At 35.6% G+C, this 26,938-nt stretch overlaps 4 protein-coding genes across 4 annotated transcripts; 1 reads left to right on the top strand and 3 right to left on the bottom strand.

Annotated features, from left to right (window-relative positions):
- The first annotated feature begins 4,209 nt into the window (after window positions 1-4,209).
- Window positions 4,210-5,671, top strand: LOC103844582 (early nodulin-55-2). The gene has a single exon (XM_009121382.3). The coding sequence runs from the start codon at window positions 4,271-4,273 to the stop codon at window positions 5,126-5,128; it is 858 nt and encodes a 285-aa protein (XP_009119630.1). The 5' UTR covers window positions 4,210-4,270; the 3' UTR covers window positions 5,129-5,671.
- Window positions 5,286-8,269, bottom strand: LOC103844587 (cytochrome c oxidase assembly protein COX11, mitochondrial). The gene is made up of 7 exons (XM_009121386.3): window positions 6,743-8,269; window positions 6,322-6,640; window positions 6,190-6,242; window positions 6,027-6,099; window positions 5,847-5,951; window positions 5,682-5,762; window positions 5,286-5,587 (listed from the first exon to the last, which is right to left on the bottom strand). Exons 1-7 carry the CDS (start codon window positions 6,820-6,822, stop codon window positions 5,453-5,455), a joined length of 846 nt encoding a protein of 281 aa, XP_009119634.1. The 5' UTR covers window positions 6,823-8,269; the 3' UTR covers window positions 5,286-5,452.
- A 235-nt stretch (window positions 8,270-8,504) lies between these two features.
- Window positions 8,505-11,433, bottom strand: LOC103844588 (gibberellin 2-beta-dioxygenase 6). Its single transcript, XM_009121387.3, has 3 exons — window positions 10,669-11,433; window positions 9,110-9,452; window positions 8,505-8,939 (listed from the first exon to the last, which is right to left on the bottom strand). Exons 1-3 carry the CDS (start codon window positions 11,067-11,069, stop codon window positions 8,694-8,696), a joined length of 990 nt encoding a protein of 329 aa, XP_009119635.1. The 5' UTR covers window positions 11,070-11,433; the 3' UTR covers window positions 8,505-8,693.
- A 7,661-nt stretch (window positions 11,434-19,094) lies between these two features.
- On the bottom strand, window positions 19,095-21,893 carry LOC103844589 (probable glycerol-3-phosphate acyltransferase 2). The gene is made up of 2 exons (XM_009121388.3): window positions 20,947-21,893; window positions 19,095-20,152 (listed from the first exon to the last, which is right to left on the bottom strand). Exons 1-2 carry the CDS (start codon window positions 21,643-21,645, stop codon window positions 19,268-19,270), a joined length of 1,584 nt encoding a protein of 527 aa, XP_009119636.1. The 5' UTR covers window positions 21,646-21,893; the 3' UTR covers window positions 19,095-19,267.
- Between the last annotated feature and the right edge of the window lie 5,045 nt (window positions 21,894-26,938).

Here is a 26,938-nt window from a genome sequence, read left to right as displayed (position 1 = left end):
TGGATAAACATGGAATTTCCTCCCAAGTGAGCTTGTTTTAAGTCTCTAGCTTGACTTTGTGTGCTTGTTAATCATAGGTATCAAAAGGTTGAGTCAATGCACCTTTGGTCCTTCTCCTACAAGAACAAGGAACCAAGTATGCAAAGGAGCACACCACTGTCCATAGAAAATAGACAGATTTTTCCTCAAAGAGCTTCACTAAAGATGTGACATGAATTATGAAATGCTCCTTGAGGTTCAGATGGTCATGAGAATCAAATGCATATGGTGGAAACACACAGTCAACTACAGGCTCAAACAAGGTTTTAACAAAGTAGTCAACTCTATCTCCATCAATCAAGTAATACACAATGCTCACATTCTCATGATAATTTTTCACAAGGGGGTTTTCTATCCTAAGCAAGAGCATATCCACATCAAGTTCATCCCCTAAATCAGCAAGTTCAAGAAGAGGTCTAGGTTCATTAAGCATCAAAAACTCATACTCAAGATCAATTGAAGCACAAAGATAGTTCTTGTCAAAACAAACTTCAATATGATCTGTAGCAAGCTTTTCTATTCTCAACTCATCTAGCTTCCTAGTTTCACATATTAGATCAAGACATTCATTTATGAGCACAAGAGAATCAAGATCATGGGCAATATTCTCACCACAAGGCAAGCAAAGTTCCTCAAGTTGAAGTTCTAGAGTGGAAATTCTTGTACCTTCCAGCTGGGGTGGTGGAACCCAATACATTACCTCTTTAAGGTCATAAGCAACATTGAACTCATACTGTGTAACCTCCCTTCCTTCAAGCTCTGCTTGATCCTTAATAAGCTCCACCCGGATCCTTCGTGCTAGGGATGTCTTTGCTGACCCCGGGTACTTCTTCTGAAGCTCATTTAACGTCACAAGCTGTGCTGGTGTGAGTATACTTGCATCAAAGGGTGGTGGCTCCACATACACATATGGCTCATCTTCGATGTGATCTTCCTCTTCTTGTGGCTTCTCAAAACAGCTTGAAGCCATCACTCAAGAACAAAAGCTAGAAGTAAAGGTTAGTAACTATGCAAAAGAAAAACAAAGCAAGAAAATAAAGCTAAGTCTCAAGAAAGATTGAAATCCTAATGATAAATCTACTAGTTCCCCGGCAACGGCGCCAAATTGATTACGCGTTTAAGCACACACCAATTAACCTAATGTGCCAACAATACCACAATCGAATGGTATGTCATTGTAGCATTTTAGGATCGAATCCACAAGGAACTAGTGACCTATAACACCAAGAATACACAAACTTTCTTAATCTAAGCAAACAAGAAGATGGATGATTTGTAACAAGCTAAGATCCTAGAAATATAAACAAGGTGATCTCAAATCCAATCAAGAAATAAGTGCAAGAACTTTCAAATGCTAAGGATGGATTCATGGGTAAGGATAATTGATATAAGGTGATCAAGTTTCAATCTAAAGGTGTCAACTTTCAACCAATCTATCTACCTTAGGCCTAGACACAATCCTAAACAAACTCTATCCCTAGATGAATGCTCATTTACCTAGATAACTCAAGCATCAAATCCCTTTGGTTGAATGTTATCTAAGTAATCATTAATCTCAAGTCTACTAGCCATCTTAACACCTTTAACAACAAATCCCTTTGGTAAAGGATGTTAAAAGCTTAGGAGAGTTGGTTCAGGCATTTCATCAAACACCTTCCGGGTATGAAATGCCTAGAGCTCAACTTTAGAGAGGCCAACTCTAGAGTTGCATTAAAAGCACTCTACTAGCAAGGAACAAGATGGATCTATACTAAAACACTTTAGATCTAGTTTAATCACCCTAATCTACCTTAACCCATGAATCCAAAATGTGTCTACTCAATAATCTCCATGAGAAACCTTAAACCCATGTAAGGATCAAGGCTAATCATGTTAATGAGCAAGAGAAACACAATTATAAGATGAAGTATTTCCTCAAATTATAGAAAGATTCAAGCTTTTACAAGTTTAGACAAAGTCTTGAGAGAAAATGAGATAAAACTAGAGTTTTTAGGTCTAAAACTATTTATAGGGATGTACAAGTCGTACTGGTTTGATTGAATTAAACCAGGTCAAACCGGATTAAACCGGTCAACAAATTGGGATCGCGTCTTTGTCTTCTCCGACCGGCCTTTGCACCCCGCTGTGGCAAACCGCTGAGATGTTGACATCGAGTTTGTCCAAGTGCGCGCGGCTTCTTCATCCCGCGTTGCAGGTCCGCTCCAAGGTGCGTCCGAGATACAGCGACCACAACACCTCGCTCCCTTGAACTCGCGTCCGAGCCCGCTGAGTTCCCGAGCCGTGTCCCAATCTCTCTCCGTCGCGGCTCGTCTCACTTCACCGCGAACCACCACAAACTCCTTCTTCCTCGCCTTGATCAAGCCGTGACTGCGTCACCGTCTCCTCCAAGCCGCGACCAAGCTTCCTCCGTGGCGTCAGTGTCTCCATCTCCGTCGCTTGCTCCACTACGGGATCCCGTCCAAGCCGTGCTCTCAGGTGCTCGAGTCTCGTCGTCGTCGAGCTTTGCCGTGGTTGAAATCAGCCTCGCCGTCGTTCGCGTTGAAACCAAGCTCTCGATCTCCTCCAATGGAGACTTCTTCAATATTTGCAAGACAGGTCCCCGCAATCTTGATTATTTACACATTCGCCCCAAACTCTTAAAGTTGCATAAAAGACCTCTCGAATTGGCCCTGAATCTTTTGATTGTGCGAAAATAACCCAAGCGACTTCCTCTGAATTTGCAGCATTGTCCACCGACTCTTGATGGTTCTCAAACTGGCCACAAACTGTGTAATTTGCAAGTATAACCTTGCGATTTTGCCCCAAACTTTTCAAGTGTGCACATTAGCCCCTATTTATGCAATTATGCATGTAAATGCAATATTAAGACCTAAATGCAACCTAGAATGATTAAAATAAGCTAAATGAGATGCTAAATACTATTAAGATCATGAGTTATCACAAACCAGATCCAACAACCGCATCGCGCGAAGGCAGGAAATTTTTATGCTGGGTGCACTATTAATATGAAGATTAAAATATTAAAAAAATTTAAAAATATAATTTAAAATTAAAATATGATATAATATGAAAATAAATATAATAAAATATTGATATTAATACATTATAAATTAATCATTTCTTGAAGTAAGGTATCACTTCTTAGTTTGTGATATTTTCAAGCAATTTTTTGGTAAATCAAAATGAGATAATCACTTAAAATGATCTCACATTCGTTTAGATAGGGTGGTTTCCACTAATTTCATTGCATAAAAACAGTTTTTCATGACTTGCACTAGTAACAGGTAAATTCAAAACCAATTTCAAAAGTCTACAAATTAGAAGATATGTAATTAAATAACTAAATTACTTTCTCATCGTCGATAAAAAAAAAGTCACATTTGTCATTGTTTAAAACTTTAGGACTTCTGTGTAAAATTCAAATACTATTTGAATAATTACAGATCCTAGTGGAAACAAATCAAAAAAAAAAATTTAAAAAATTTTGGAAATAAAAATATATTTTTAAAGTTTTTTGCATGTCACGTTAATAGTTACTAGTTATTACTAGTTAGAGATTTATGATTTTAGCAAAAGAAATTGAAAACTATAATTGGGCTTTAAAAGTTTATTTTATTTTTTGTGGGCTCAGCTTTTTTTTTTTGGAATTTAGTTTGTTTTGTTTTTCATTTGTCTTTAATGGCTTAATCTAAATTCTAATGGGTGCACAATTATAAATTTTAATGGGTGCACATATAAAATTACTTAGCATTTACACTTTTTTAAAAAAAAATTATGGGTGCCTGTGCACCCCTTCGCGATCATGTGGCTTCGCCGCCATATCCACTTCCCCGTGTTCTTAAACATGCAAAAACATACAAGACTGAGTATTCGGCAAACACCCATTATATGTGTTTCCAAAGTTATAAGATATCAATTTGTTCCTTGTGAACCAAGGATATGATTTTCGATGAAATTAGATAAACTAGATATCATACACGAACCTTATCAGAAAAGGATTAGAGATAAAACGTGATTATTTCCTTTTTCCTGATTAGATATGTGTATTTTTTAAAGGCGGTTAATTATAGATGATTAAAAAAGGAAAAATAGGATCTGTAACACCCTTATATAAGGAGGGTTAATGTATTCTATTTTGTTTCATTCACGCACAACACATTCATCAACGCTTTCTCATTCAGCTAGTTTAAGTTTCTATTAGATCATACTTTGTGATCTTTCTTGTTTGATAATGGCGACAAGAACGAGTATCCTTAGCTTAGTGTTTGCGATGATGATGAGCTTCACGGTTCTCTCGGGTTACTCTTGGGCGAGGGTCTACAAAGTTGGAGACTCCGAGGGATGGACTGCTAAAGACGATGTCTACTACGCTTGGGCAGAGAGAGACTATAAGGAGTTCCACGTGGGAGATTCTCTCGTCTTCGAATACGATCCCATCATCAACGACGTGACTCAAGTCTCTGGCGGTTTGGAATACGAGTTCTGCGACCTTTCTTCTCCTAAAGCCGTATACAACACAGGACACGAGGTCGTGACTCTCACAGAACCAGGTTTTCACTACTTCATCACCTCAAACCAAGAACAATGCGTATTGGGACATAAGCTCGAAGTTCTTGTCGTCCAAGACCCCTCAAGTCCGGTTCCTCCACCAACACCTAGCAAGACCCTCCCTGTCGGAAACACCTACAAGGTCGGAGACTCAGAAGGATGGAAAGTTTATGACAGTGACTTCTACAACAAGTGGAGTGAGGAGAAACAGTTTCATGTTGGAGATAGTTTGATTTTCGAGTATGCCGATGAAGTCAACGACGTTTATAAGATCAGCGGGGATCTAGAGTTCATGACGTGCGACCCAACGTCTCCTGTAGCTGTGCACAAGACAGGACACGATCTTGTTAGGCTTACGGAACCGGGAGTTCATTATTTCATAACCTCAAACTCGGGTTCTTGTGAGGCTGGTCTTAAGCTTCGAGTGATGGTGGGACCAGTACCTAAAGTTGTTCTTTACCCTAATTTTCCGAAGAAGGTGGACTTCTCAGCTATGGAGCGCCTCAACAACTGGTTGAAGACTTTCAAACCCCAACATTAACAAGCTTGGAGCTATTGTTGTCTCTTTCTCTTGTCTCGTTTTAGTTTTTTTATTTCTCTGTTACCATCGTTGTATAGTTTATTTGATTCAAACAGTATTCAATAAAATTTCATGTTTGATTAAACGTAGCTGAATCACAAAACTAACATACAATTTGAATATCAAATGTACCTTTTATTAAACTCAACAGAAACAAAACTACGAGTTTCAAGCAAATTCAGTTTACCAACACTACTGCAATTCCTTTTATTAATACTAAGGGAGACTCTCCTTCTTTCATAAGAGTGTGTCATAACATTAGTTGCCATTAAATAAATAGACACTTTAACTGGTTTCTTGAACTGGAACAGAGCTGTTCGTTTCCTCGGACACTTTGAAGAAAGTGTAAGACAGTATCAGGTTGTTGATTCCGTCCATTCTTGGATCAGTCTCAAACTCCGGATCAATGTAGAAGAGCACCTGCCAAACAAAAAAAAAAGAAAAAAAAGTCTTAGTGGGTTCTTGATTTTGCTCAAGGAATATCAAACAGAGCCAATAACAAATGGGCAGTCACCGGCACGTCAATCTTTTCTCCTGGAAGAAGTCGCTGCTCCTCATAGCAAAAACACTGTATCTTGTTGAAATAAACTCCTGCCTGAAAAACAAATAAGAGTATGAGAATCAATGAAAAAGGGAAGTTGATACTTGATAGTCATTCACCAAGGCTAATCTATATAACCTTCATGGGAGTGACATTATATGTGGAGATTCCGGTTATTGAAGCTGAACTTTTGTTTTCAGCAGTGTAAAAGGCAAGCACGCTTTCTCCTGGCTTTACTCTCACCTATAAGACATATCAGTTAAAAGCACATACAATAACAAGTCAGACAACACTCTACTTTACTTAAAAAGTCTAAACCTCTCTTTGAGTTGGAGTGAACTTCCACTGCATCCCATCTGCAACATCAGCATTGAACTGAACCACAATCTCCCTATTTTTAGAGACGGAAGTATAGTAAGCAACTAAGTTGACCATAAACACAGATTATGAATGGTGTTAAGAGAGACAGAGGAATAAACACCTTTCAGTGACGGTACCAGATTCTGAATGCCTAGCAATCTTCTCCTCAACAGTCTGTACTAGTCTAAGGGTTAATAAATAAAAAAGAGAATACCAAGAAATTGAAACAAAGGTTAGTTATATATATATATACCTCTTTGCGTTGAACAGTACCTCCATAACCAGTAGCTTGGCAGAACGTTCTATACAATGGAACAGCCGCGTAAGTTAGCCCCACCATGCCAAAGACAACGGCAGTTAGGTAATAAAGCATTTTCTTTGATTTGGTTTCTGTTATTGAGTGAGTAGAATACTCGCGATGAGCACCACCATGTATCATCGATGAATGGGAATTCAAAGAGAATAACGAAGATGGGCTTCCCCAAAGCCCAATCTTGCTTCTGAGACTATGCTGATTGCCTTTATAAGCTCCATGGGTGTAATAACGAGAGCATGGAGCAATAGGCACAGTCCTACATAAGAATTCGCATTAGCAGAGTAATGTTTGTTAAGATCAGAATGTGATTAGCTTGATGACAAACAGTTAATCTGCATATCAGGGATGATTCATTTACCTTTTAGGCAGCGATGTTCGATGAATGTTGTGTAAATGTGAAGGAATCCGAGTCCCTCTGCATGCCTTCGACCACGACATGGCCGACGAGTAATGGTTCTCAATCGATCGAGACAGTGAAACACGACACTAATCTAAACGAACGGCGTTCTTGTGTCGTCGGCGACGAGGAATGGTTCAAACTGGATTTTATTCTTAAATGCCCTACTAACTTCTCAAAAATTATTTTTTTTGTCCCTCTCACTCTCACAAAATCGATTTTCTTTGGAGATAATCTATTAAACCCCAATCACAAGAAAACTATTTTACTTACATGCCCCTACGAAAATATTGAATTTTTCGGTAAATACTCTCTATAGTGAAGTCTACAATCATTAGTGTTGTTATAAAATTTCTAAATACATTCTACATTTGAATTAATGTATATTTAATTCTATTTCATTTTTACATGGGCATTGTTTTAATTGTTTTTTCAATTAATTTAGTAAAACTTCATAATATTTCCTAAATTATTGGATTAACCACTATAAAATCGATATTATCCAGAGAAACGGAGACAACAAAGTTTCCAAACCGACTTTCATCATATGTTAGTTCATGATGCAACTATGCATTAAAATAGTATTGTCATATTTTTGAATTTTTCTCAAAATCTTTGTGTTAACCCCTACGAAAATATTGAGTTTTTCGGTAAATACTCTATATACTGAAGCCTATGATCATTAGTGTTGTTTTAAAATTTATAAACACATTCTAATTTTGTATTGATGTATATTCAATTCTCTTTTATGGGACAAGGGCATCGTCTTAATTTTTTTAACAAATAATTTAGTACCACTTCGTAATACTCCATGAATTGGTGGACTAACCACTATTAAATCGATAATCTCTAGAGAAACATAGACAACAAAGGTTCAAAACTTCTTTGACCTTCATCATATGTTAGTGCAGGGATGCAACTATGCATTAAAACAGTATTGTCATAATTTTGAATTTTTCTCAAAATTTATGTGTTAACCATTATTCTCACTACATGAGATTTAGAAAGGGGTAGTTAGACCATCTCGAACCAAACTGCAAAACACTATTTTAGTGTAATTTTTACACTAAAACCTCTCCAACTCAACTGCAAAAATTACATTATTTTAGTGCTACACTATAATTTCACACCAAATTTAATGTGATACTATTCACCACACTAAAATACTATTTACTCCACTAAAATAATATTCACTTATTTTATTAATAAATGTACAATTAAATAAAAAAATAAAAAGTTAAATACATATAATATTATAAAACAACTTTTAGTGTGAAATTTAGTATTGTGGTTAGAGAAAAATATGTTTTGTGTGCTGAAACTACACTGAAATAGTGTGGTTTGACATTAAAATAGTGTTATGGGTTGAAAATGCTCTTAGAATAATTGTAGGGTAAGTAGAATATAATAGTTTTCTTGTGATAGGGATATAATAGATTAATTACCCTAAATCCTATAGTAGCTAGCCAGCGACTATTATTTTAAAGATTGACACGTACACGGTACAACGGTACAACACACTGATTTTGGTTATAGATTCTACAAGTTAAGTGTTAGTTGCTTATTATGGAGATGAGTCAGATGACGGGTATTAGTCCTTGTTTTCAATTTTTACATATCTATAACTATCGTCAACTTCTTTAGCGGTAAAGGGTGTTACCACCAGTCCACCACACCTTTGCCTCTTTGGTTATATATAGGCTTAATTACTACCACCGGACAAAAGAAAAAAAACAATTGCATATTGATTTATCAGTTGTAAATTAAACGACCAAAAATCTCACTATTAATTTTCATTTTTGGTGTAGAACTATGTACATACACATGGTGTCTACTTTTGTATAACAGACCAACAATCATACACTAATATATTTCAGCAAAAAAAAGTATAAAATTTATCCGGTATTAATACTTATGAAGTTTTGAAAAACTCGAGACGAGGGACACCTAAACGGAGAGAGTATGTAGCTTTTTTATAGTCACCCCATGTGAATGAATTATACCGCCGTGGATTTGCTGGCGATACCATTTCAGGCAATGGTGATATTTTGGCCTCTAAAGGCGGTGCCGCAAAATACATCGCCGACATTCGAGGCTTCCCTGCCGTGTTCGCCAATACCCTGTGCCTCACACTAGTGAACCTCCCATTCGTCAATGCCTATTATTAACAGAAGATAAGTTAATTTAAGTGTAGGATCTTGGTTTATGATTTTTGTTTAGGAAACACTTGCATGTGACAGATATTAATCTTGTTTTACTACTGAAAGACGATATGACCAAAACTAATTACTTTTAAGAATTTAATTAGTGTTGATTAAATGGATTTACCTGAAGGCAGTCACCGACCAATACGTAGAAGCATGTAGGGTCAGATGGGACTGGTACCCACAAACCGTCTTGTGAGCAAATCTCAAGTCCATCTACGTCGTTGGATCTCAACACCGTCAAGATCTGAGGGTCAGAATGCTCGCCGAAACCTATTTGGCTAACGCCTCTTAGCGCGTACGGTGCAGGTGGATATAGATTCAGCCGCAGGATTGAGTCGCTACGGACGTCTCTGATAAGCTCACTCACCTCGCTAGATCTCTGGCCCCACAAATTTTCCGCCGTCAGATCAATTATCTCACATGCTAGATCTTTAACGGCGTGTATGTAATCATTCGTGGCCGAACTACAAAAGGAAAAAAAAAGACGTGGCAGTCAGCTAACACGCTCATGAGATTATGCAGAGGAATGTTCGAAAACGAGGACCCACGATTCTTTTCTTTTTACAACTTGCCATTTCTTTAAATTGACCAAGAGAAATAAATAACAAGTCAAATATTCGATTCATTGACGTTTCGAATCTTGATTCTTTGACGTCTCAAAGTCTTTTTGTGTTCATGCACAATCTTCCATTCATTGACCAAGTCTATTCAATTATCGTGACGTGTTCAAAAAGACTAACTAATAGTAATATTTACTCTATTTTTATTTTTCTATTTAATATTTTTTGTTATCTGTTAAACATACTTCAACCAATGAAATGCATTCTATAAATGTAGATAATTAAAAATATATTTCTTTTAAAATTGACAAACAAATTCTAATACATTATTTAATATAATGTAACATGAGTACTAACAAGAAATCCATGAATGATATTTAAAAGTGACAAAAAGGTGGACTATGCCACCGAATTAGAGAGATAAAATTAGAAAAGTATTTTAATTCACCAACCATGTCACAGTCAGGGTTGCAAAAGCACTTTTGCATTTTTGATAATTTAATTAGCTTGATTTATGAAAAAATGGCTGTCATCCTAATTGTAATCACATACCAATATACTATGAACCGAGAACTAAATCCAACTGTTGTAGAGGAATGATTACAACAAATAATCAGGTGAACCGGCATTGGGTTGGTATGACTTTTTAATTGTATTAATTTAAATATAAACTATATAATATGGGCAACTATAATGACAATAAAGGAGCAAAGACTGATAATAATTGAAAGCCGTGTCTTATGGTCATTATCCAATAGTCGACATGGCATCTCTTTCTCTCTCTTTTTAGGTAGCTCACAAGTCAATAGTCACATTGTCACGTAATCCATATCAATTTTCAGTTGGGTCAACTTTGATACACACAAATATGAACAGATAGAATATCAAAAAAATTAATTTTGTAGACGCAACGAAGACTGGCAGCTTCATAGTTGTTAGTTTACTCATGCATCTTTATGCGACTACACATGAATTCATATATGCTAATCTTTCAATACGTACGGTATAGGTTCAGTCACCAATAAATATTCAAAGAAAAAACTTTGTAGCTTTATAATTTAGTATAGTTTGAAGAAGTAACCAATAAATACAAAGAACAAACAAGATTTGTAATACGCACCTGAACTTGAAGGGATCATCATGCGAGATAGTTTCAGATTTATCAGCGACAGACGTCGGGTTTGCGTGGAGAAGAAGATACTCAAGCTCACCCAAATCTCCATTGAACCCGATGTTCTTGCATCCGTAACCGAATGGACTCGCCGGACCGGCTCGTAGCTTCTCAGATTCTGGTTTATTAAAGAACTCTTCACCTTCATGCTCAAATCTCGAGATTATCTCTGGTCTAACTCCATGGTTTATCACCTTAAAAAATCCATTAACCTCGCATGCTTTAACAATCTTCTCCGATAGTTTTGACCGGTCATGTGTAGAGAAATCAATAACCGGAAAGTTATATTCCGGCGAGGCTTTTGCCTTCTTTCCAGTGGGTGGAAACGGTGTTGAAGAAGGTAAAACCATGTTCTTTTATTTTTCAAACGAAAAACCTTTAAAAATAAAATGTATTAGTACAGAATGAGATCAGGAGATTTTGATTATGAAAGAACAAGAGGAGAGGTCAGTATTATATATAGTGTATGCCTTTATGGGAAGAAGAAAGGTAGAGTTTGGATATAATAAAAATAATTTTTATTAGTCTTTTTCTGATTTAATTTTTAATGCTACGGTTTCCATACGGTTGACAACTGGGGGGAAATTAAAGTAATCGCCTCATCAACATATCGCGTAAGGTGGGCATGTCATCAATGGGGACGGTCGAGTTTCAAATTATTGCCAAGATAATTAAAGCTTGCCTATTTATGAGATTATTCTTATTTATCTCCCTCAAAATTGATTTTTTTGTGCGAAGGTATTATATAAAACTAACCATATAATCAGCTTAAATTTTTTTTCCAAGTTACGTAAACTTGAAATATATTATTTTGCTCTTTTTATTATTTGTATTATTTGTTTCACAACTTGTTATTATTAAATTCGGGTAGATTGGTATTTGGTGAAAGCAAACTAGTAGATGTCGATGTTTACTTCTTAAAATAATCTAAAGACTGAGCACTTATTGCCTAAAATTACGTGTTTTGTTAGTCATAAGACTCGCGTATATTTAATAATGTTTTCTTATTAAATGCATAACAAAATATCTGTATGAATAAAGTATAAATTATTTTACAATAAATTAGCAGTTGGTGATTAAGATTGACGATAAATATTTGTAGCCCGATCAAAGATGTTTTATATCGATAAGTAATGAGTTAGGCAGAAGTTAGTAACAATCAATAGTTTTATTCACATGTATCTTGCAAAGACCTTCGATCATATTTTTTTTTTTAAATACCTTCAATCATGGTTGATGTATAAGATTTAAAATTTATCATTCGACACGATAGATAAACCTTTTTTAAAATGTTAGTATTCCTTTTGTTTCATAAAGAGTATCCCTTTAAATTTTATTTTTCTGTTTCAAAAAGTATTATTCAATATTTCAAATAAAATGTTATATATTAAATTTATTTTTATTTTTGGATTAAGTTAATTTTTATCTAAATCATTTTCATTTATTTAATCATGTAAATAAAGATATCTTGGCATATTTTACAATTTTTTAATTTATATGAAATGATTAAATTAGCACTCTTTGCAAAATGGAGGGTTTCTCTGGTGAAAGACCTTGGAAAAGGGTCACAAGAGAGTGGGAAATGTGAGAATGGGTGGTCATGTGTAAGGCCAATATGTCGGCACGTAGTGGAAATGGTCAACCTTGACGGCTCCTATTAGCCGTCCGATTAACTAAAGAATCTGTTTTCATTCCTATATTTGTCAGAAAGAAAATTCCAACTCTGTATCAATACCTTGTACCTACCCATTTACTGTATTATTTATTACTGTCTATTGTGACACCATCTACTAATAAAAGACGTTTTGATATTTGCATCATTATTTTTTTTCTATTTTTCAGAAAATGGCTGGTTCATTTTTATGCAACGAAAAATTTATCATATTTTAGCTGATAGATAATAAAATGTAAACAATCCATCAAATATATGACATTATAAAGAGTTGACTCTATGTGTTAAAATTGTGTCGTTTGATCTAATATGGCACATATTAAACAAATCAACGTTTTCATAAGGCTTTTGATGTTAGTTGATTAGGTTCACGGTTAAACGTTAATGGATAATTTCGAATCATTTCAATTCGTTTAAATATTTAAATATATACTAATACTATAAAGGAAGGATGGGCCGTAGAAAAGTTGACCAGAGGCAGGCTGGATCAATGGAACATGGCATCTGACATATTAGCCGACATTATCCCATGAATGAAACATACATATCGGTTATCAAACCTAACCATTTTTTAGAACAGTATTATGCACATTTGTTTAACGTATAAATACGCATATCTTAAATTAATTCTGAGCTTAAAGTGGGCAGTTGGTCACCCATCTCCTAGACAACCAATTAATATATTTCTACTTTTAAATTTGAATGTTTTCTAATTATGAAATAAAATTTTAAATATCAGGATTGGTAAATTATGTGTAATGAAGTACTCCTATTAACAAAACCATCGGACTACTGCGATGTGATAAAGCATATTAGAGTTAAAATGATTATCTTTGTAATACTATAATATTACATACTAAGAAGAACCTGCATGCATCACGCAGCATGCAGCATGCATTGAGAAATTAATAGTAATTAAATGGGTTTCTTAAACCGTAATTTGGGGTAAGATGTTGGAAGATGAACTATGATTGTGTGAACAATGCAGTTGAAAATGTTGTCTTATGACTGTAACTAAATTAATTGAATTGTGGCATGTATATAGATGGAAAACAACAGACGACATAAACTACAAAAGGCAAATGGGATGGCACATGCGTGGGAATGGTGAGCAAACGGCCGTTGGAATACTTTTGGTCGTTGAAACGCTATTTCCTCTCTTCTTAAATATGGAATAAATTATTGTTTTATACTATTACTACTATTAAATAAACTTTGAGACAAGAAGACATATATAGTCAACAGTATGTGTCCGACATAGTGTCATGAAATTAATGTGGGTAATAGAAGAACATGATATGACCGCCAGTGCCAATAAGAATTTGACACATATATACAATTATATTATAAAACACACTTTATATATTCATAAAATTCTTGGTATTTACTATTCACGTAATTAGTTCACTTCAAAAATTAAATTAATCGGATCGAGAATGAAAGTTACAAGATTCCCTTAATTTCAAGTGAATACCATATGATTATTGGCTTTTTTACGTCGTGTCGATCATTGATGGTGTGATATGAGCATTGTCGGTACTCCCCGAGCCTAAGTATTTACGGTTGTTTGGACCTTTTCCGTTAATCCCTTTTCGTGAGCTTCATTGTTCGGATAGATTGTGGGTTCATTGAAGTCACATTCAACTACTTCAGATGGGAGGTCGATTAATATGATGTGTATAATTTCTTAGGCTCCAAAAATACCAGCAATGTGGATATCCCACATTAATTATATCTTATCGTGCTAGACATTCACTTGTTAAAAGCATTCCCAAAAGACACTCTATAAGTTCAAATATAAATTATTTTGCTTTCTAAAAATGAATCTCAAAACTTCAAATTTATATTTGAAGTTTTGAGGAGTGAAACTCTATATTTGAAGTTTCACTACTCAAAACTTTAAATTTGAAGTTTTATATTTTTATTTGCATTTTGGTCATTACAATCACATATCATCTTTATGTTCCATAAATATTTTCTTGTTTATTGTTTTAATCTTTAAAAAAATTATATCAAATAAATATTTTAAATTTTGTTTACATAATTTAAATCTTACAAATAAAATTAAATAAAACTTAAAAATAAGATTTAAAATATTTTAATTAGGAAAACAATAATATACAAATGAAACTTAACAAAAAATATTTTTAAAAATTACATGAAGACATAACTATTATACAAATTTAAATATTACAACAACACTAGTAGTCAGGTAAATTTGATCCGAAACCTTCAAAATTTCAAATATTCTCCAAATTGTTTTTGTGTAACTGAAGATGGTTGTTGTTGTTGTTATTTGTGATGTCTTTTTCGTACATTTTTTTCTTGTTCATATCGAATATATTCATGAATCATGAGTATTAATACCATCGAAAAGAAATGAGCTTTTTGAAATATTTTATGTTTCTCTTTTACTTTCTTGTTTTGATCTGATATATTTACAAGTATCAATATCACCCGATTTCAACAAAGTAAAAATGAGTAGAACCATTTTTACTTCGAAATACACTAATAGATCATATATGCATTACGAAAATATTTATGGAATAATATGGTATTTTGTTTGAAGTTTAATATTAATTAAGTTATTTTTATTTAAATTTTTATATTTTAATAGAATATCTCATTAATTAATATTGTTGTGATATGTTTATATATGTGCTAGTTATTTACAAAAGTTTTATGAATTCAAATTAGTTATGACAAATATAAAGACCATATTATAAAATACAAATAGTTTTGAAGTTGAGTTTGAAGTTTTGCTTTTGGAGAAAAACACTTTTAAACTTCAAATATAGAGTTTTGAAAACTTCAATATAGAGTTTATTTTTGGAGATGCTCTAAGACGATATCAGTTTCACATCTATCTTTTTTAATTAAATGGACCATGCCGGTTAAATTTGTGTAAAGGAAACTTAGTAGGTTGAAATATAAATTAGTTCGATGATAGAATCCGTAATCGATTATGAAATCCTGATTTAGGTTTTTGTATTTTAATAAAATTTTATTAATTATTAAATGGATTTGTAATATTGTCACATGATAATATGATTAGGGCATCTCTAATGGCATTTTATTTTTTCTTATAATTTTTTTTCTATATTAGAATTACTCTAATTTAAAATATATATTATTAGAGATGGTTTTAGAGATTTGCTACTAAAGAGTGGAATTACGTGACTAAACAGTAAATACCTAGAGTATACTATGGAACACAGAATTCTAGCAGTTAAAAAGTTGTTATATATTGATATTTAGTAACACCTAAAGGCTAACAAAAGAAGTAACACCTAAAGTTTGGCAGACTAATATGCAGTAGGAAAATTTATCTCTATATTCATTAAAAAATTTCAAATTTACTATCTAACTAAAACACACCCTATCTTCTCATTTTCTTCCTATCACTCTCTATCCTCTTACTAAAACTCTAATTACTTTTTTGTTATTTCAAAAATAACCCCCTGTGCAATAACACAACTTATTGTTATTAATTTGATTTTTTTTCCTGATTAAATAGATGCATATTATTTTAAATTCACATCATTATGAATTGATTTAAATCAATAATAAATAAGTCAATACTAATTTTAGGTATGAACCTACAAATGTCCAACCATAATATAAAAGAAGAGATAACGATAGATTAACTTGGTCATCTAGATTATCGAGCTTGCAGGTAATCACTCGAAGTCAAAATCATCAAAACCTTATTTAACACGTGAGAGTTAATATATGAACCGAACACACAAATGTCCAACCATAATATAAAAGAAGAGATAAGAGAAGGAAAGTGGGAATCAAGCATGAGAAGGCTATGAAGATATGGTTTAGAAGCGGATGATTTTTTCATTCTTTCTTATATTTTATCCATTTAAGCTTTTTCTTTTCAACTCATAAATAACATTAGATTCTACAAAAGTTTTTTGAAGTGAATAAATTTAAAATTCTTTTTAAAAAAATAGATTAACTTGGTCATCTAGATTATCAAGCTTGCAGGTAATCACTCGAAGTCAAAATCATCAAAACCTTATTTAACATGAGAGAGTTAATATTGGATTCATGCATAAAACCGTAAGTTTGAAGTAATAACTTAACTGTGGTGCATTTTTGGATGTCAAATAGTATTTCTTAACAACGATGCATCATAAATGAAAGCTCCACATCATACAAAAGTAATGGTGGATAGCTATTGAACGCCGTCGGATTAGATTCAGCAATGCGTTTTTTTTTTTTTTTGAACACGCCAATCCTTGTTATCATCATTTTATTCAGTAGGACTTTGATTTGGTCCGGCCCAGCCCAGCACCACAGGTCCATGATTTGTTAAATATAATCGACAATTTTTAAGGATAGCTCACACTTGGACAACAAATGGTAACTTGCATAAGGCATGGATTCACTAACCCGTTTTTGGTTGAAGTCACCAATCTGGTTTTTACAGGCAATTGGACTAAGGCCAAAATGCCAAACCAAACAGTAGACTAAGGGCATCTACAACCTTACTCTATTTTTGACTCCAAATTTTATTTTGGAATAAAATCTTCTCCAACAACACCACTCCATATTCAACTCCAAAATGGAGTAATGGCTAGGGTAATTTTGCCCATTACGACATTTTAGAGTTGAAATTCTTTTTTTTTATAAAATGATCATTTTAATCATGAATATTTTTATTTCACACTTAAATAATATTTAAAATAATACAATAACATAAAAATAAATATAATACTTCACAAAATATTATTTAATAGTTTTACATAAAAGATGCATAAACTAATAAAAATCAAAACTAAACATAAATAATTTATAATATAATGTAATTTAATATAATACAAATAAGTGACTTAATAATTCTGTAAACTGTTTTTGGAATAGATGAGTTTGTTTATCTTGTAGGTCAACATTTCGATTGATAACATTTGTACTTGTTAAGCTTAATATATGCACAAACATTTGGATCAAGTACATAATTTAAATTACCAAAAAAAAATTGTTATCTTCTTTATATTCTTTTAATGCATAATTTTGTTTTTGAATTAGGAAAAATGCATATGATGAAAATTACACTAATTGAAGTTGGAAGAAAAGCTCTAACTGTATTTTTATTAACAAGTATTTAATTTAAATAAAATATATTTTATGAAAGTTTTGTAAATATAAAATAGTTGGGTTAATTTTTTAAATTTTTATAAGTTGAAGGTACTACTGACAATTATTAACTAAATAAAAAGGAATTATTTTGAATATTTTTTTGGAATAAAAAATGAAGTAATACATTGGAGTAAAACCCTACTCCATTTTGAAGTTACACCAATTTGGAATAAAAAATGAAGTAATACAATAGAAATGCTCTAAGGCAATTCTAACTACTCGTCATTATTGTACAAACGATTTTAATTTAGGTGACGTTCTCATATTCTGGATATTAGTTTAATTTTAAATCACCATAAAATTGCCAAGGTAGACTTTATCACCACACCATTTGGTTAGTTATGAAAATAATTTTGTAAAGTATCCCACATCGCTTATTATTCTGAGTTGATAATTGGAATGACAATATTATTTAAATTATTAATCATTTTAAAATTCTCCATTCAATGAAATTAATTAACTAACCAATCAAAGATCGAAGAAGCATTAAACAGAGTTAGGTGGGAAGATGCGTAGGGTCCACCCCGTAATTATCGGCATGAGTCCCACACATATAATATCCGTAATGATTAACCACTACAATTTATACACGTTTTTCTACCAATTTACAACTGTAAGATCGTTAGTTGACGAATCATTTCGTCCATTAGTCGTTATCCACGATTCGAAGGGTTAACATGTTCAGTTCTGACACTTTTCCTAATCCTAGGATCGTTATCGTTTAAAAAAAAAGAGAAAGATAATAAATTAGTTCATCACATATTCTGATTAGTGTCTTTAAAATGGTTAGCTCTTTCAAAGATGAATCATCACAATATTTTGACTAAAAATAGACATATACTCCATCCGTTTCAAAAAGAAGCATATTCTAAAAAAAAATTATTTCAAAATGATATATTTTTTATATTTTCAATATATTTTTTTATCAACTAATAATGATTAATTGTAAAAATCAAGAAAATTAATTACATTTTCTGAATTTTAATTGATTTAAAATTATAGGAAATAGATAATTACAAAAAGTTATGCATTTAATATTAAAATTTAATATGTTTTATTAATCTGTGTGAAAAAACTAAAATATGTATCATTTTGAAACAGAGAGATTATATGCCTTACCAAATTGACGTGCATCTTATACCAAAAAAAAAGCATTCTAAAATGTCCATGTTATTTTTAGCAAAAAAAAATAAAATATCCATGTAATTATTTGAGTTTTGATTATGACGGTATGGCTAGACCGTTAGATATCCCTCAGACTAATGATGCATATACCGTTCCGACAGAATAAACGGTTTTGTCAAAGGAATACAATCAACGGTTTTCCTCACTAGCTAAATTAGTACCAAGTTAACAAGAATATCTGTTTAGTTTATAGTATATGTATGTAAATTTTATATCTGGTCCCCTGCTATAACCACCATGTTATACTATCTATATATGTTGCATGTGCTATAAAAAGTCCAGAACAGTCAGTTCTTAGCTGTTACTCTCCGGAGACATGTCCAACAAAGAAAAGCAAATTGGGTGATATTCGTTCAGAATTCAGATATACTAATAACGTTCAAAGGAGAAATGATATATAGAGTACATAATGTACATATATGTATTAATCGCACAAAAATATTGCTACAATGTAGAAAAAAAATATTTTCAAATATAAAGCATATTGGTCACGCAACAAAATAAACGCCCTGATTAATAGATAATCAAACTCCAGATCATTTATTTTTTGTCGACAACTCCATTATTACCGGCCAAGATTAAGTACTTATCTCTTCTCGTGAGGTTTGTGCACTCAAACCCCAAGGCTTTCCCGATCTCGTGCTGCACGTGATTAGCAACCTCGAACTTAGATTTACCATCATCAGGAGCTCTACACGTGGACGAGCCACCTCCAAAGACAGGATCAAGTAATCTGACGGTGTAGGAAGGGTAAGGATTCATGACGAAGAAAATCGGATCAAAGGCCTTAAGACCACTGGCCGTCGTGCCATGGAAGAAAGTGACGTGCGAGTCAATAGCAACCGGTACGATGGTGTTACTAACCTCTGCGAAAAGTGGACTAAACCGAAGCAAATATGGCTCTCTACACGTAGTCCCTTCGGGACACACCACTAGATCTCCCTGGCTCAACAACCTTTTCATGGCTTGACCATCTTGGACACGGTCACGAGTCAATCTAACGGTCTTGATGGGAGCTAAAAGCTCAGATAATCTGCTTAGGCTATAGGTGACGGCTTTAATGTTCGTCTTTCTTAGAGCGTAAGATATATAAAGTGGGTCTAGTAACGTTCTATGGTTGCACACGAAGAGACAACCTTCTTTTTGGTCGGGAGAAATTAAGTTGTTGTTGACGGTGAGGGTAAGGCGGAAACCGGAGAAGGCAAGGAAAGGAATGGCTAAGGAGTAAGGAAGGTTTAGGCCGGCCACGACTCTTGCGGTGGCTAAGACTGCGGCAAATGGGGCCCACATGAATAGTGCGAGTGTGTTTATAGGTGTTGGCTTAATGGCTAAACGACCGTCGTGGAAAATCAATGGTTTAGGATATTGATTTCGTGGTAAGGTTTGCCAACTTTTCTTGTCAGAGTTTCGGACAAAGTAGATCTCCTGTTCACGAAAAAAATAGAGAAAATTATTACTCCCTCCGTTTTTTTATATAAGTCGTTTTAGAGAAATTTTTATGTTTCAAATTATATGACGTTTTCAGTTTTCTATGTAAAATTTATTAATACTTAATGTTATATGACCAATGATAATATAATTCTATTTTGTTATTGGTTGATTTGTGGTTAGGTAAATAATTAATGATGTTTTTGTTTAAGAAATAGAAAAAAATTAATGATTTCTTAATCTATGTGCACAATTCTAAAACGACTTATATTAAAAAACGGAGGGAGTATAACATTTCTGTATCAGTTTAAGTGGACCTCTCTATGTATGAATTTTTTTTTTCTAAAATTTATGAAAAATAGTTATAATCTATGGTACAGATTATAGCAAGTTATAGTCTATTGTTTGCATTAAATGCATAAGAACTTATTCATTGACTTTTTTCTTTCCAATAGGCTGGTTTGAATTTTGCATCTTACATAACCTTTCTTAGTTTTCAAGAAAATCAATGCATTTCTCTGTTCGTTCAAAAAGCCACATTTAACAACGAAATTCTATTGGGGAAAATTATATTAATAGTAAAATTTATTATCGGGTTCCTAGACATCGAAAACGTAAAAGATTTAACATTTGAAAAAAGACAAAAAATACAGTTACGTTACGTCTGTTTTATAAGACCATTGTTGGATCCAAAGCCTCTTTTAAAGCTACCAAAAAGTTCCAAAGAAAAAAAAAAACTACTATTGAACTTTAGATTATACTTATTTACACATCAAAATATGAGAATTTACCTGGCAAAATTGAGAGAATAAAGATCGGTGACTTGGCAAATTATAGGAAGTGATACCAATGACATGACCACTACTTAGTTTCTCTTCTTGAACCAATTCACCTAAATAAAACTCATGTTTTTTCTTATCCTCCAAGATGCCTGAGTAGTAGCCACCGATCATTTTCATCTCTCTCCCGACCACAACTTCAATCCCCAAGTAATCTCCCAAGAACCCATCAATCATCACTTGTGGCAAATCACTCACACCAACTCTCTTGCCTCCTCTCTTCAAAACCTCGAACATCTCAAGCCCGACATCTTCTAGAAAATACTTAGGCAAAACAGATTTCCCGACGAGAAATTTTTCTTTTTTAATCCCGAAGAAGCTCACCATCACCATGGTCTTCATGCCCAATTCGTAGCTCATCAAACTTATAAATGGATAGAGAATGAAGAGGAGAAATGACCTTATTACCCCTCCAGCTTCAAAAGCTACAAGCATGAAGTAAGGGAACAAGGTGTTTGATTTGAGTAGAACTCTTTCGACGTTAAATATCAAAGTGTGAGGTGATAAGTCGTGTGCTTGATGTAAGCCGTGATGAGAAGGGCTTTTTTGGTGTTTTTGTTTAGGGTTGCGATGAAACCAACGCCGGTGAATAAAAAACCGGTAGAAGAACAAGAAAAGACCTTGGAAAATCGAGACCTTATTACCGGACATGGTTTTGACTTTTTTCGTTTACTTGAGTATAAGATGAAGTTGCTGGATTCTAGACTCTGCATGTTTAGAGAAACAGAAGGGTGTGGCATTTATAGAATGAGTTCATGACGTAAATACCCTGAGAAGGTATATGGTATTTACGAGGAATGCGATTGATATTGGTTCCGCTTCTTCTTTCCCGTACAGCTTGCATGAATACAATAAATGATGTGAATGGTAATATCTGAAAAGTATACGTGCGCGTCGATATATTGTTCCATTTCCATTCGAGGTTTAGTAACTGATTTAACTTTTTTTTTTGCTAACAAAAATAAAGTTACTGATTATTCGATTACAATTTACTTTATTTTCAATATGTTTTTATTCCTCTTTTCTTTCTGTTACATAGTGTTTTGACTAGAGTTGTTAAAACAAATTAAACATCTCTAGCTAGATAGTCGCATCACAGTAACCTGTCCACCCTAGACTCGTTCTATAATATGTCGTCATTAAATACATCAACTAACAATTATTTTTAAAATACCAAAAATAAGTTCGTAGATGGAAATCCTAAAAAGGAAAAGCAGATTTCGTCTGATTTGCTAGTGCCTAGTAATAACAGTCACAACCGACTTACATGCTTTTATAAGTTATGTTTTTTTTTTTTTTTGGGCAACTGAAGATTTTAATATAAAGCAGGAAGGTTTAGGAAATTCAAGAGCTTGGGCTTGGGCCAGAATGAAGACAAGCCTTGGCATATAAGTCCGCAGGCCCATTTAGCTCCCTTTTGATAAATGAAAAACGACATGAAAGTGAAGAAGAACGAGATAACGCGGCGATGTCCGAGAGTACTCCGTAAAGCTCGGTCGGATGACGTCCCGCGGTGATTGCTCCGATGAGCACTTGAGAATCTGATTTTAACCAGATGGTGTTGAGCTTGAGGTTGATCGCGTGATGGAGAGCGTTCCTTATTGCTAAAGCTTCCGCCATGATAGCTGAGGAGACGTGTTCCTGAAATAGAGATCCTCGAGAGATCTCCTTTCCTTGGAGATCGGTGAAGATCCAGGCCAAACCCGCTACTCCCGTGTCAGATCGCCACGCTGCATCGGTATTGCAACAAATGGAGATGGGATGGAGATTCTGGTAGTTGGTGGAGCGGGTGATGATCTGGTATGATGAGTCCTTGTTGCGAATCTTTGATTGGGCGTGATCCCATTCCTTAAGGGCAATGATGGCTTTGAGGATAACATCGGGTGCTGTTGAAGGCTTCTTCTCGAAGACAAGATTGTTCCTAGCGACCCACAGATACCAACAAATCCAAGGAAAAGCGTTGATTGTGAATCCATACGGAGGAAGAGAAATCCAGGAGCCAGACGAAATGAGGGCCTCTTTAAAGGACACGATTTGGGAGGCATCGACTAAATGAGACCAGGGACCTAGGCTCCATACCTCGCGAGCGAAAGGACAATTAAACAGGAGGTGGAGAGTAGTTTCAGGTTCCCCGCATCTACAGCACAGAATAGGGGTAAGAAGCCCCCGCTTCTGGAGATTTTCTCCCGTTGGTAAGGCATTTTGGGCAATCCTCCAAATAAACATCTTTATCTTAGGAAGCATCTGAGCTGACCACACACATTTGTTCCAATTCCAGCCAGCAATGTCATTGTTCAAGAGTGGGAGTGTCGATTGAACCTTAGGAGATTGAAGTGAGAGATAACCTGACTTTGCAGTGTACTCACCAGACTCGTGATAAGTCCATACGTGAGTGTCCGGAGCTCCTTGCTTGCTAGGGCGAATGTTTAGAATGAGGTTAGCTAATTCCGGGAGGAGGTTGTTTATCTTGGCCTTATTCCATTCCTTAGTTTCTCTAGAGAGGAGGTCTGAGACTAACAAGTCTTGATCTTTTTCTAGCGCAGGTCCCTTTGGTTGTATGGATGAAGCTGAGCCCATCCAAGCCTCTTTCCACACACTTGTAGATTCTCCATCTCCTATGGCCTTCCCTAGGTGGCTAAGAAGCAAGTCTCTGCCCTTGAGAATCCCTCTCCAGCCGTGGGAACATGACGTGGCGACTTCTACCTTGAGAAAGGAAGAGTTCGTGCAGTATTTGCCTGTCAAAACTCTCGAAAGGAGGCAGTCTGGTTTTGTAATGAGCCTCCATGCTATCTTCCCCAAGAGTGCGTGGTTAAAAGCTTGAATATCCCGAAATCCGAGGCCTCCTAGCCCTTTAGGAAGTGTAAGTGTCTCCCATGATACCCAAGCTATTTTATTATCCCCATGTTTCGAGTCCCACCAGAATCTGGTTAGAACAGATTGGATACGTTTACAGAGACTGATAGGGAGCTCAAAACAGGTCATTGCAAAGGTTGGTATCGCGGAGAGAACTGCTTGCAGCATGGTGGCTTTTCCTGCCAAAGAGAGGAAGCGAGTGGAGTAGCTTAGCGCTCGTTGAAGCATCTTGTCAACTATGTAGGAGAAAAGATCTTTCTTTCTTCTACCAAAATGCTCCGGTAATCCCAGGTATTTCCCTACCCCTCCCTCTTTCTCTATCTTCAGGTGCTGTTTTACTCTCATTCTAACCTCTGTTGGCGTTTTAGCTGAGAACGAGATAGATGATTTATTCAAGTTTATCATCTGACCTGAGGATGTCTCATAGCTGTTTAAGATTTCCATCAGAGTGGAGCAGCTTTGGGGATCCGTCTTAGTGAAAAACATAGTATCATCAGCAAAAAGAAGGTGGTTTAACCTTGGGCTGTTTCTAGCAACTCGTAGTCCTGCCATCATACCATTGATTTGTGCCTTTTTGCAGAGACCAGAGAGAACTTCCCCGCATAATATGAAGATGTAGGGAGACAAAGGGTCCCCCTGTCGGATCCCTCGTTGCGGTACAACACAGCCCGCCACTTCATTGTTGATGAGGAAGGAGTAAGAGACCGTGGAGATGCATTGCATGATCATATGAGTCCAGGTATCATCAAAGCCTAATCTTTCCAGTACTGTGCGTACAAATGACCATTCGAGCCTATCATAGGCTTTGCTAATGTCTGTTTTTACAGCCATTGAACAATGTACAGTCGCACCCGAGGTCTTGAGATAGTGCAACATCTCGTGCGTGATGAGCACGTTGTCTGAGATAGCACGGTCAGGTATGAATGCAGATTGATTTTCTGAAACGATCTCCTGTAGAACCGGCTTCAGCCTTAGAGATAGCAACTTAGAAATGATCTTGTAATATACGTTGCAAAGAGCAATAGGCCGGTAATCTGAGACTTGTTTAGGACTCTGAACTTTAGGGATCAACCTGATGTGGGTGTTGTTGATCGAACATGGCAGAGAACCGGTAGAGAAAAAATGCTGAATTTCTCTCGTTATGGCAGGACCTACAGCACTCCAGTTCGAATGGAAAAAACTGGCAGAGAAGCCATCAGGCCCTGGAGCTTTATCTGGATGGATACCGAACAGAGCTGTCTTCACTTCGGAAGCAGAGGGTATTGCAATTAGAGCCTCATTTGTCGACGTACTGATGCACGGAGTTAGGGCTCTGTTCACAACTGCAGCAGCAGGCGGAGAGGAGGAGTTAAAGATTTGTTGGAAGTAGTTCGAAATAACCTCAGCAATTTGCTTCTCCTCAAAAACAGGAATGCCTTCTGAATCCTCAATAACTGTGAGCTTGTTACGGGCTCTTCTGTTTTTGGTAGAGGCATGGAAAAACCCTGTGTTTCTGTCTCCAAGTGTGAGCCAAAGTTGGCGACTACGTTGTTTCCAGAATTCCTCCTCCGCCTTGTACGCATGGAGGAGTTTCTGATTAATCTCGGAGATCAGAAGATCATCTGCTGTAAGGTCAGTCATAGCACTATCCAGTTTCAGACGTAGTTCCCCGATCTCTTTTTGGCTGTTAACATATTTCTTTTTGCTCCACGCAGCTATAGCTCCTCTGCAATTGCTTATTCTCTGCGCAACCAAGAGAGTTGGATTTTCATTCCAGATTCTGTCTACCAACTCCATCACTTCCTCATTATCTCTCAGCCTTCGGTCATATCTGAACAACTTCTGAGCTTTTTTCCTTTTGCTGTCAAAGGTAGATAAAATAGGTCTGTGATCTGAGCCTTCAAATGGAAGGTAGTGCGAACGCCCATTTGGAAAGAGGTCCATCCATGTACTGTTGGCCATGGCTCGGTCCAATCGACAGTGAACTAGATGCTGATGGCGTTTACCTCTCCACGATAGAAAGTTTCCCGAGTGCTTCAGATCAAAGAGATCACACGATGAGAGAAAGGATCTGAACGCAGTGTAAGAGCTCTCAGGTCTCATTTTCCCCCCTGATTTTTCTGTACTATTGATGATTTCATTAAAATCTCCTGTCAAAAACCAGGGGTGGTCTCTATTTCCCGAAATAGCTGAGAGCTGATCCCAGACTGCTTGTCTGTTTGGTATTTCAGGAGCCCCATAAACAAAGGTACTGTTGAAAGAGACATTTTTGAAAGTAACAAGCGTATCGATGAAATGCTCTGTGGACAAGAGAATTTGGATGTCTATTTCTTGTTTCCATAGGAGAGCAAGACCGCCTCCATTTGTAGGTGAGGGGGGGACCAAGAAATGAGAATCCATACGTAGGGGTTCTAGATCCGCAATCACCTTATCGTCGCCGTTCCTTGTTTCAGAAAGGAAAATAATATCGGGGGAATGCTTTGAGTTCAAATCCAAGAGCCTTTGGACTGTTTGTGGGTTCCCTATTCCACAACAGTTCCAGCTCACCACCACTAAGGAAGAGGAGGACGCAGGATGTGAAAATCCTGCTGTTGGGGGGCTGTAGTGGGGGTCCTGGCACTGTTAGCTGCAATGATACTAGTGGAGGCGGCCGGCGGTTGCTTAGCCTTCTGAGATAGGATTGGGGAAGCAAAAGGGAATCCATGTCTCGTAGGCGTCGCTCGGGTAAGGTTACGCTTTCTTGCACTAGCTCCTGGTAACATAAGTAGGCTCGTACCAGTCTTTTTCCTCTTCTTTCTCGCGCCCCGTTGACTTGAGCCAACTTTATTGGTTGGCTCTTTAGCTGCAGCAGGTTCTGGATTCTCCTCCACAGAAGGTAGTTCTAATCTGGTGAAAACCGAGGGGGGAGGAGATTGCATGTTTGGGTCTTCAAGTCTGTCAAACACTGAGGGAGGAGGTGGACCTGGTTCTCCTCTTGAGAGGTTGACATTAGCTGCTGCAATAATTCCTTCTGCCGTTCTCGCCATCAAGTTCTCTTTCTCGCTTTGAATGACTCTTTGTCGACGAGCAGCACTCTCTGCTTCATCCGGGACATTTATATACTTATGTGTAA

Source organism: Brassica rapa, chromosome A10 (genome assembly GCF_000309985.2).
Source record: "Brassica rapa cultivar Chiifu-401-42 chromosome A10, CAAS_Brap_v3.01, whole genome shotgun sequence".
Classification (NCBI taxonomy): domain Eukaryota; kingdom Viridiplantae; phylum Streptophyta; class Magnoliopsida; order Brassicales; family Brassicaceae; genus Brassica; species Brassica rapa.
This window is presented reverse-complemented; position numbering and strand designations above follow the sequence as displayed.